This window comes from Acanthisitta chloris, unplaced genomic scaffold (genome assembly GCF_000695815.1).
Source record: "Acanthisitta chloris isolate BGI_N310 unplaced genomic scaffold, ASM69581v1 scaffold27690, whole genome shotgun sequence".
NCBI lineage: Eukaryota > Metazoa > Chordata > Aves > Passeriformes > Acanthisittidae > Acanthisitta > Acanthisitta chloris.
The window spans coordinates 1-10205 of NW_008652623.1; the positions used below are offsets into that span (position 1 = coordinate 1).

General features: G+C 54.8%; 1 protein-coding gene across 1 annotated transcript; it reads left to right on the plus strand.

The window, feature by feature from the left end:
* Positions 1-1436: 1436 nt before the first annotated feature.
* Positions 1437-10201, plus strand: DPYSL4 (dihydropyrimidinase-like 4; the record flags this gene model as incomplete). The annotated part of the gene is made up of 12 exons (XM_009077978.1): positions 1437-1525; positions 1805-1989; positions 2755-2919; positions 4252-4313; positions 4403-4483; positions 5957-6025; positions 6106-6226; positions 6866-7022; positions 7153-7294; positions 8231-8401; positions 9059-9238; positions 10130-10201. Coding segments are annotated over 12 exons (1494 nt in total), but the record flags the coding sequence as incomplete, so codon positions are not given.
* Positions 10202-10205: the final 4 nt, after the last annotated feature.

Here is a 10205-nt window from a genome sequence, read left to right on the forward strand (position 1 = left end):
CCTCCTGCCGGCGCCAGCGCTTCCCGGCAGGAGTCGGGACAAATCCCTCGATTGCAGCGCCTCGTGGTTTGTTTTTCTTCGCCTCCCTTGGCTGGCTGGTAGCCGAGCTCCCTTGGGGACACCAAAAAAACGGGAGCCGGGGGGCAGCTGCGTGACTGGGCTGCGGGAGCAGGTCCCGGGTGTGCGGGGCCGGAGCGGGGCTGGGAACGGGGTGAGGACGATAACGGAGTGAGAATGGGGATGGGCTGGGGATGAGGATGGAGCAAGCAGGAGAGTGTAGTGAGGATAGGATGGGGATGAGGATGGAGCAAGCACGAGGGTGCAGTGAGGATGAGGATGGGGTAAGCACGAGGGCATAGTAAGGATGGGGATGAGGATGGTAGTGAGGATGGGGATGGGGATGAGGATGGAGTAAGCACGAGGGTGTAGTGAGGATGGGGATGGGGATGAGGATGGAGTAAGCACAAGGGTGTAGTGAGGATGGGGATGGGGATGAGGATGAAGTAAGCACGAGGGTGTAGTGAGGATGGGGATGAGGTGCAGATGGGCCCCACAAGGGGAGGGGCCGTCAAGGCTGTCCCTGGGCAGCTCCACTGAGGCTTCTTTTGATTGATGCTATGGGATGAGGGAAAACAATAGAGACATGATAAATCCTTGATAGATACCCAGGGCAATCCTTTAATGTTATTTCTGTGTGCCAGCGATGCTCTTTTAAACAAGCCCCAAAATGTTTCCAGGCAGTTTGGCCTCAGCTCCCATCGCTGTGTGGTGCAGCATCTCCAGGCTGTGCTGCCACGTGCTCGCGCGTCCCTCGGCTGGTTTTGTGCCCAAGCCATGCTCTTTGTGTTGCTCATTTCAGCCTTGGCAATCATTTTCCTAGCAACGCCAGGGAGCAGGAAAGGAATCCTCTGAAATTAGGCTGCAGCTCCACACTGACATGAGTGCTGCTGCTTCGCAGATTTCCTAGTTAAAGATTCCGGGTAGAGATTCTGCAAATCTGACTACGGTGCCAGTGTCTGGCTTTGAAGTGAGGCAAGTCCTTGAGGCTTTATCTGTCTGCGAGGAGACTGTGCAAACTAATGAATGGCAATAAATTATCAGGTTAATGAGATGCACTGGGAAGTCTCCGTGCCTGGAGCTGAGGGAGGAGTCAGGAGCACCGCGAGGAGATGCGTGGCTCACTCTTGGAGCTGGGGGTGCCCGAGCTGCAGGCTCAGGGGTGTTGCTGGTGCACCCCCAGCCCCCGCCACCCTCCAGAGGCCTCTGCCTCTCCCAAATGACAGTTTTATGCAGTTGTAGAAGCCTGGATGCTCAGTAAACTTGTGTAATTGAAGGGAAAATACTAGGTCCTAGATGTAATGAAAGCTCAGAATGAGTAAAGCAGCACCTAAATAAACAAATCTTTTTTTTTTAAATGTGGGGCTTTTTTCCATTAGAGTGAGCAACTGCTAATCAAAGGAGGAAAAATCGTCAACGATGACCAGTCATTCTACGCAGACCTTTATGTGGAGGACGGTTTAATAAAGTAAGTTAAAAATTCATATTGGGTAACGTGATTTCTGAGTGCTGTGGAATTTGAGCATGGTTGCTTCCCATCATTTTCCCCCTGGAAATGTGTTCCTATTTTGAAAAACAAGGGCATCTTGTTAGAATCCTGTCAGGAAAGAGCTACACTGTAGTTCCACAGCTGGGAAGATCCAAGGCGCCGTCAGCCCAGGGAGCAGCCTCCCGCAGGCAGAAGTTGTTTTGGCGTCCTCCCTTCGGAGTGGTGGTAATTAACAGGAGATGTGGGTATCCTTTCCAGACAGATCGGGGAGAAGCTGGCTGTCCCCAGTGGCACGAGGACCATCGATGCCCACGGCCAGCTGGTGATGCCGGGCGGCATCGACGTGCACACGCGGCTGCAGGCGCCCGCCAGGGGCATGAGCTCGGCTGACGGCTTCTTCCAGGGCACGAAGGCAGCGCTGGCAGGAGGCACCACCATGATCAGTAAGGGGGAGCAGGGTCCTGCGGGCTGAGTGGAGCCTTGCCTAGTGAAACGCACTGCAAGAGATTCACCCTCGCAGCACATGGGTTAATTCTGCTGGAGAAACCAAAGCATTGCAAAGCTAATTGGAGGCATTATGTGCCTTGCAGAACCTCCTTCCATTGCTGCACACACATATTAGAAATACGTGGCTGCTTCTGCCTCACCTCACCAGAGAGTGAAACAGAAGAACACTTTAAGCAGCTTTGAAGGTGCTTTTAGCAGCTTTGCAAGTGCATTGCTATGAGTTTCTCAGCTCTGAGCACAGGCCCTGTTTTTGTGTTGATGCAAAATGATTTTACCTCTGTTTTGTTCCTGTTCTGACCCCAAGAACCGCTGTACTAGCTCTGTGTGTTACACAGTCAGTAGAACAGCCAGTGCTGCAGGGAATGAGAGCAGAGCTGCGGGAAGTGATGGACTAGTGATGCCCTGGAGCAGAAGTGTCTGAGGCTTGGCCCCCCCAGCCGCTCCCAGTGCTGTGCTGGGGGAAACAAGGCAGAGCAGCTATAACCTGGAGTTGGCTTGTTCTGTACGTTTCACTGTATCCTTCCCTAGGCAGTGCTGTAAAGGAGCTGGCTCTGCAGCGTTCCCCCTCGCAGCAGTGGGTGTCTCCAGGGGCGCGGTGCCTGTGGTGCCCCTGGTGCTCATGGTGCCTGTGGTGCTTGCGGTGCCCGTGGTGCTTGCGGTGCCCGTGATGTCCCCTCCCTGACCTGTCGGTGTCTCCCCAGTTGACCACGTGTGCCCGGACGTGGGCAGCAGCCTCCTGGCTGCCTGCGAGCAGTGGCGCAGCGCTGCTGACAGCCAGGCCTGCTGCGACTACGCCCTGCACATCGACATCCCGCGCTGGCACGAGAGCCTGAGGGAGGAGCTGGAGGCCCTGGTGAAGGACAAGGGTAAGGGCAGCGGTAGCAGTGACCCCAGACCCACGTGGTGGGCACTGCAGTGTGGGCACGAGGCTGTGGGGCAAGTGGTGACCTCCCTGTGCTCTGCTGTGTTCCTGGAGCCTGCGGAGGGGACTGTGCTCCTTCCTGTGCGGGTCAGACCTCCCCATCTTGGCGGTCTAGGATACCTTTGACAGGGACATTGGCATCGGGTTCCTGCCATAACATCTGGGTCATGTGCCCTTTGAGCAGTCGGCACCTGGCCATGGAAAGGGACTTTGGAAGCTGAAGCAATAGAGTTGGCCAGCCTGACTGATGTACAGAAAACATTGGAATAAAACCATCCAAGGTGAGGTTTACGGAGCTCAGCTCAGTGCTGGATGCGCTCCCACGCATCCTAGAGAGCAGGGCACGGCAGGAATCCATGCATTCATTAGTGCCTGCTGCCACCTCTGGAACTGCATTTTCCTTCAGATATGCTAATGCAGAGCTAAATGACTCCCGGTGTAATTTGTAGTCTTGCAAGCAAGGGTTTAATTGGCCAATTATCATAGAGATTTGCAGTGAATTTCCTATTAAAGTGTGGAGTGGCTGAAGTAGTGGAGCTATTCCCAGCTTGGCAGACACATGAAATACAGTTTATTTGTAATTGGATTGTCTTCTGCTATTGGATGTTGCTGCTATCCATATGAAATACAGCAGCAATTCATAGAACCCTAGACTGGTTTGGGTTGGAAGGACCTTAGAGCCCATCCAGTCCCACCCCTGCCATGGCAGGGACACCTCCCACCAGCCCAGGCTGCTCCAAGCCCCATCCAGCCTGGCCCGGAACACTCCCAGGGATGGAGCAGCCATAGCTGCTCTGGGCAACCTGTGCCAGAGCCTCAGCACCTCACAGCCAGGAATTCCTGCCCAATATCCCATTTAACCCTGCCCTCTGGCAGTGGGAAGTCATTCCCCATGTCCTGTCACTCCAGGCCAAAGTTGAGGATAAACCGTAGACTGAAGCCACCACTGGAGGAAGCCCCAGCCTGGGAGTGATGCAGCTGGCTGTGTATTCAGAGCCAGTCACAGAGGGCACCTAAACCCAGACAGGGACCATGGGGTTTTGGTTTTTTCGGTTCAGGCACACCCAAAGATAAGAGGTTTGTTGTCTTCCACAGCTCTCAGACTTTGGGGTCAGTTCCTGTAGGGACATTTCCCACTTCAGCCCTTGCCCTTGCTTTGCTTCCAGTCTAACCCTCACCAGCACAATCCCTGGTTCAAAGACCTCTGCTCAGCCCATGCCAGGCTGATGAGTTACCACTGGGACAGCAACCTCATGTGTCATTCTCTTCTCTCAAGGTGTGAACTCCTTCCTGGTGTTCATGGCTTACAAGGACAAGCTGCAGTGCACTGATGCCCAGGTAGGACAGCAGCATCCAGGGAAAGCCCCCACCCTCACCCTGAGCCTGGTGATGGCTCTGATGTTGGGCAACCCTCTGTGTCTTGGCAGATGTATGAGATCTTCTGCATCCTTCGAGACCTGGGGGCCATCGCCCAAGTGCATGCAGAGAACGGAGACATCATTGATGAGGTACAGTGTTTGTGTGCACTTCAGCTGAAGGTTGACCAGGGCACTGCGACCTGCAGCACCAGCCCTGCTTCTGCCTCTGCCCCTGCAGTGTGAGCTGGTGCCCCTAAGCCTTGCAGGGAAGGGGTGGCAGCATGTGCAGGCAGAGGATGTGCAGGAGGATCAGGGTCTCCTGCGGAATGTCCTCATGGATCCTCGCACACACGGGTTCCATCACAGCAATCTGTACCAGGGCTGTTTCTCACAAGCAGCTTGGGGGCTCCTGAGGGAAGACTGACTGCCTTAAGTGATGCTTTATTGTGTTATCTGTCTGGAGCACTTGGGAAAATTGGGAGGTTTGTATACTTTGCAGTGATGTCCATGGCTCTTGGCACTGCTTATCTGCACCACTGGCAACTCCTTGGTGATGCTGCCTCTGCTCATGGGCATTATTTTTCCCTTTTACCCACAGAAATGAGAATCTTGGCTCCAGCACACAGATACACGAGATGGAGTTAGACTGGCAGTGCCATTAGCTCTCAGCTGTGCCAGTGTTCAGTCTGGTGTGGGAGGAAGGTTAAACGGAAAGCCGAATCCAATCCTTCAAATGGGCTTATTTGAGCAAACAGGATAGAGGCTAATTCCCACCTCCTGGGATTTTATCTGAGAAACCTGTTCCTCCACTGGCTGTGGAGCACAACATGACCCCAGGCAGTTCAGTAGCTGCAGCAGTTTCTGTAAGCTGCCAGTGTGGTGACACTCACCAACTCAGAGGAGACGTGATAGGAATACAGGGAAATAAACATCCTCTAGGAGCAGAAACCTTGAAAGGATCCTGTGGGATCTGCGCCGTGGTGTTGGGTGATGTCCTTGCAATAATGCCAGCGGAGGGGGAGGTTACGTGGCAGACTATCACAGAGAGGGGATGGGGTGAGGTGTGTGCTGGACATCTGTGCTCAGGTGCCACGTGACTGACCTGGGGCACCCCAGAGCTCATCCCAGTGCTTGTCACCATGGGGTCCCTTTGTCCGTGCACCTTGGCGAAGTGCCCTGAGGATGGGGAATGCCATGGAGAGGTGGCACTTGCTGCACCCCCCTGAGAGTCTCCCCTGCCTTGTGCCCCCTCTGGGCTCCCGAGCAGCTCCAGGCAGGCTCAGGTGCAGGGGCAACACCTCTCCCTTTGCTGCACCCATGCGTCATGGCCAGCGCAGCCCCAGGGTGGGTGACTCCCCCCCTCCAGAACTGGGGTCCGAGGGGTGGGAAGGTCCAGAGGTGCTTTTGGCACAGCACAGGAACATTTTTGCAGCACAGGGTGGGTGTCTGGGACGCAGCCCCCACGGCCTGTGGGGTGGCCCAGGGAGGGACACATGGTACCCCTTGGGCATATCGTGAGTTTCCCCTCAGTCTTCAGGTGCCTCTGAGCAAAGCGTTGTGACCCGCGGTGCTCCAGGCAGGCTGTGCCCATTGCTGACTGCTCTCCCTTCCCCCTCTCCCCAGGAGCAGAAGCGGCTGCTGGAGCTGGGGATCACGGGGCCAGAGGGGCACGTCCTCAGCCGCCCCGAGGAGGTAATGCCCAGCCCTGCCCCGAGCCACGGTGCCGCGGTGCCACGGGCCCTGGGGCACCCTGCTCTGTTCTGTGCCCACAGGTGGAAGCAGAGGCAGTGTACCGTGCCATCACCATCGCCAGACAGGCCAACTGCCCCCTCTACGTCACCAAAGTCATGAGCAGGGGTGCGGCCGACGTCCTGGCCCAGGCCAAGAGGAAAGGTACGGTGCTGTGGCATGTCTGCACTCCGTTTGAGGCTCTAAGTGCCTCCAGGAATCTCGTGCTAGCTGCAGGATCTGAGAACTCGTCACCACCCGCGCGCTCTCGGCGTTCGGGGCGCCGCAGCTCGGTGCTGGTTTCCTTGGCAGGGTGTGCCAGGGCTAATTGCTCAGAGCTGGGAGGACTGGAGGGAATGTGCTCGGGACTGACACCTGCATTCAGCAGAGGCAGCTGAGAAACAGGATTAATTCCCTTGTGATCGTTTGTCATGAGCTGAATGAAAAGCAGATCTGGAGTAAGCTCCGAGTTCCGACTGGGTTTGGAGCAATCCTGTGGGGACACGGGCAGAGCAGGCACAGCCTCTGCCCCAGCCCAGCAGCTGCCAGGGGCATGTGTGCTCGGTTTAAAGGGAGGTGTGATGGCTCGTAGGGATGTGTTTGGTGTGAGGAGAGAACAGACAGATCCAGGACTCACTTTGACAGCATTTGCCTGAGATAATCTGAAGGATTAAGGTGATTCTGACACACTGGGAATGCTGAGATCAGTGGAGCTGTGGGGTGTGGTTACTGCGGCATGTCCGTGTGGGTGCTGTGCAAGGGCCATGTGGGGTGGCACAGCCTCCATCTCCCTGGGCTCTGCAGGCACAGTGGTGTACGGGGAGCCCATCACCGCCAGCCTGGGCACCGATGGGTCCCACTACTGGAGCAAAAACTGGGCCAAGGCTGCCGCCTTCGTCACCTCCCCCCCCATCAGCCCCGACCCCGCCACGCCGGGTCACCTCACCACCCTCTTGGCCAGGTGAGTCCCTGAGCACCCCGACCCATCCTACTGGGTGCCGTTTACAGCAGGGTTTTCCCTCTGGGTCCCAAAGCCCACAAGCCGTCGGTGCTGCTGGAGCCCCCTGAGCTCTGCCCTGTCCTCTCCACAGTGGGGACCTGCAGGTGACCGGCAGTGCCCACTGCACCTTCTCCACTGCTCAGAAGGCCGTGGGCAAGGACAACTTCACCCTCATCCCTGAAGGCACCAACGGCATCGAGGAGAGGATGTCCGTGGTCTGGGAGAAGTGTGTGGTAGGTGCTGGGAGTGAGGCAGGGGGAGCACACGTGAGCTGTGCCTGTGCCCAGGGCTGTCACCAGCCTCGTTAGTGCAGACAAGCAGGGAGGGCTGACACTGTCTAGACGCCGCTGCAGCTTCAGAGAGCTGCTGACGAGAGACTGTGACACACAAATGCCTTCACAGAGACTTCAAAGGCTGCTGTGTAGGGACCATCCTCCCTCTCAGTCATGCTCACCAGGCACAGTCTCTCCAACGCGTTTTCCAGGGGAGATGGGGGTGTTCGTCCCCTGGCGCTCACGGGAGTCCTGGGGGATGGGTGGGTCGGGTTGTCTCTCCCATGTGGCTCCCGTGCCTCGCACTGCCCAACCACCCCAGGCCCCACTGCTGGGAGGGTCCCTGCAGCTGGGCAGTGGGCTCTGGTGCCAAGGGTGCCCTCCCCACAGCATGCCTGGGAGGCTCCAGCGTGCATCCTGCAGAGCACACACCTCTGTGCACTGCCAGGAGCTTGGGAACAAAGCCACCCCAAAAAACTCTCCTACGTGGGCTTTGTTAAGGAGAAATAGAATCCATGTCGAGGTGGTAAATGAAGATGATAAATAGCAGTGCTCAGGTTCACTCTCAGTCTGTCTTCACTGAACTATCCTTAACCAGCTTCAGTGACTGTGAGGTGCTTGTACAGAAATTAGAGCCAACCAGTGATGGTCTTGTTTTCAGAGACCTTAAATTTCAGGGAACATGAGAACTGTCTCTTGTTTCCTTTGGCCCACAGGGGCAAGGCTCAGCCTCCATTCCCGTTCCCCTGGGCAGTGCAGATCCTCACAGCACTCAGGCGTGGGTGGGTCCGGCGGCTCCTCCTGGCAGAACAGCACAGGTCTGGCCAGGGAAGGACGTGCCCACGGCAGGCACAGCGCTGTCTCCATCTGTGATCCTTCCCTTCTTCTCCTTCCCAGGTCCCTGGGAAGATGGATGAGAACGATTTTGTGGCTGTGACCAGCACCAATGCTGCCAAGATCTTCAACTGCTACCCCAGGAAGGGACGCATTGCCGTGGGCACCGATGCCGACTTAGTCGTGTGGAACCCCAAGGCTACCAAAATCATCTCAGCAAAAACCCACAATTTGGTAAGATATTCTTAAAACGTTTCTCTTGGGCTGGTTTTAGAGTCAGAAGAGCATGGGAAGGCAATGCACAAAAGATTGGATTCAGCAAGGGAGGAGCTGTCTGTGTTGGGCAAAGTGATGAAAAAAAAACATTTGCTTTTAAAATACAGGGAAAATATCCCTTGGTTGGTGTGAAGGGTGAGCTTGGTACTGAGATATCACTCTGGGGCAGCCTGTATCCCATATGGAGAGCTCAAGGTTAATGCATTCACTGTGGCTTAGAGAACTGTGAGTGCTGAACTTGTCTGAAGTATTAAACTATAGACTAATATGTATTGGTTATAGTTTACTATGTACTAAACTATGTGTATTATATATATACATATTAAACTATATGTATTAAACAATATGTATTAAACTGTAACATGAATATGTATTATAGTTTAACATGTATTAAACGATTGCTATAGCTTAATATCAGTTTTAGGATTTCGTTTCTCCATTCCAGTTTTTCAACTCATCCCATTGGAACTTTTTTATTTAGAGTATGAAGGGTTAGTTGTGTCCAACTGTTGATGCATGAGGAGAGAGCTTAAAACTCGGGGTATCATTGGCAAGACTGCCACCTCCTCCTCTTAAACCCCAGCCGTACCAAGTATCCTGGTTGGTCTTTTCCAGAACGTGGAGTACAACATCTTTGAAGGCACTGAGTGCCACGGGGTCCCAACCGTGGTCATAAGCCAGGGAAGAGTTGTCCTTGAGGATGGGAACCTGTGTGTCACCCAGGGCTCAGGTCGCTTCATTCCCAGGAAGACGTTCCCAGATTTTGTTTACAAAAGGATAAAGGCAAGAAACAGGGTAAGGAGAATTTTATTTGCCTTAACCCTGCATGTTCCTCACTCTCTGCATGGTCGTGTTAGGGTGCTGTGATGGCAAACCTGCAGGAGCAGCAAGGATCTTAGAGATTTCATTTGTCTCTAGGCCTCGGCACTGTGTATGTGGTGATGTTTCTGTCCATAATGCCAGTTTTATAATGTTATAATGCAAAAATAAGTCTTCTAGGAAGTTTTGGGGTTTATGTTGAGGTAGAGGGAGGAATTCCTCTCCTGCCTGTGCCAGGAAGTTTGTGTTACTGTATTCCCAGTGTCTCTGCAGCCATCAGAGAGTGGGGGATGTGTGTTTGTAGTTACTGGAAATACAGTAAGATAAACCCTCCTGTGTGCTGGCACAGCTTTTTAGAGACACACAAAAGGCATGCAAAGACGTAAAAAGCTTCTGAACAGCTCTGCCTTCCTCCCCATTTCCTCCAGTTTTCTGCTGTGGCAGACAGTTCCGTGCTGCATCCTAGAAGAGGGCAGAGCAGGGATTGGCAGAACCCTCAGCTCTGGAGTGTGTCCGGGTGTTTGGGGTGCCCGAAGACAGGGCAGTATCAGGCCATGCCAGCTCCCTGCGGGATGGGGTTGGCACCCAGAGAAGCTGTGGGTGTCCCATCCCTGGAAGTGCCCAAGGCCAGGTTGAAAGTCCCTTTAAGAGTATCAAGTCCAACTATTCCCCCACCACTAACCATGTCCCAAAGTGCCATATCGACATGGCTTTTGAACCCTCCCAGGGGTGTTGACTCCAGCTCTGTGCCATGCAGCTGTGCCAGGGCTGCACAGCCCTCTCCAGGAAGGGACTGACCCTAATCTCCTGTCTAAGCCTCCCCGGCGCAGCTCAGGGCCGTTCCCTCACCCCCTGCTCTGCCCACAGCTGGCCGAGGTGCACGGAGTGCCCCGGGGGATGTACGACGGCCCAGTCCACGAGGTGCCTGCGAGTGTCAGGGCGG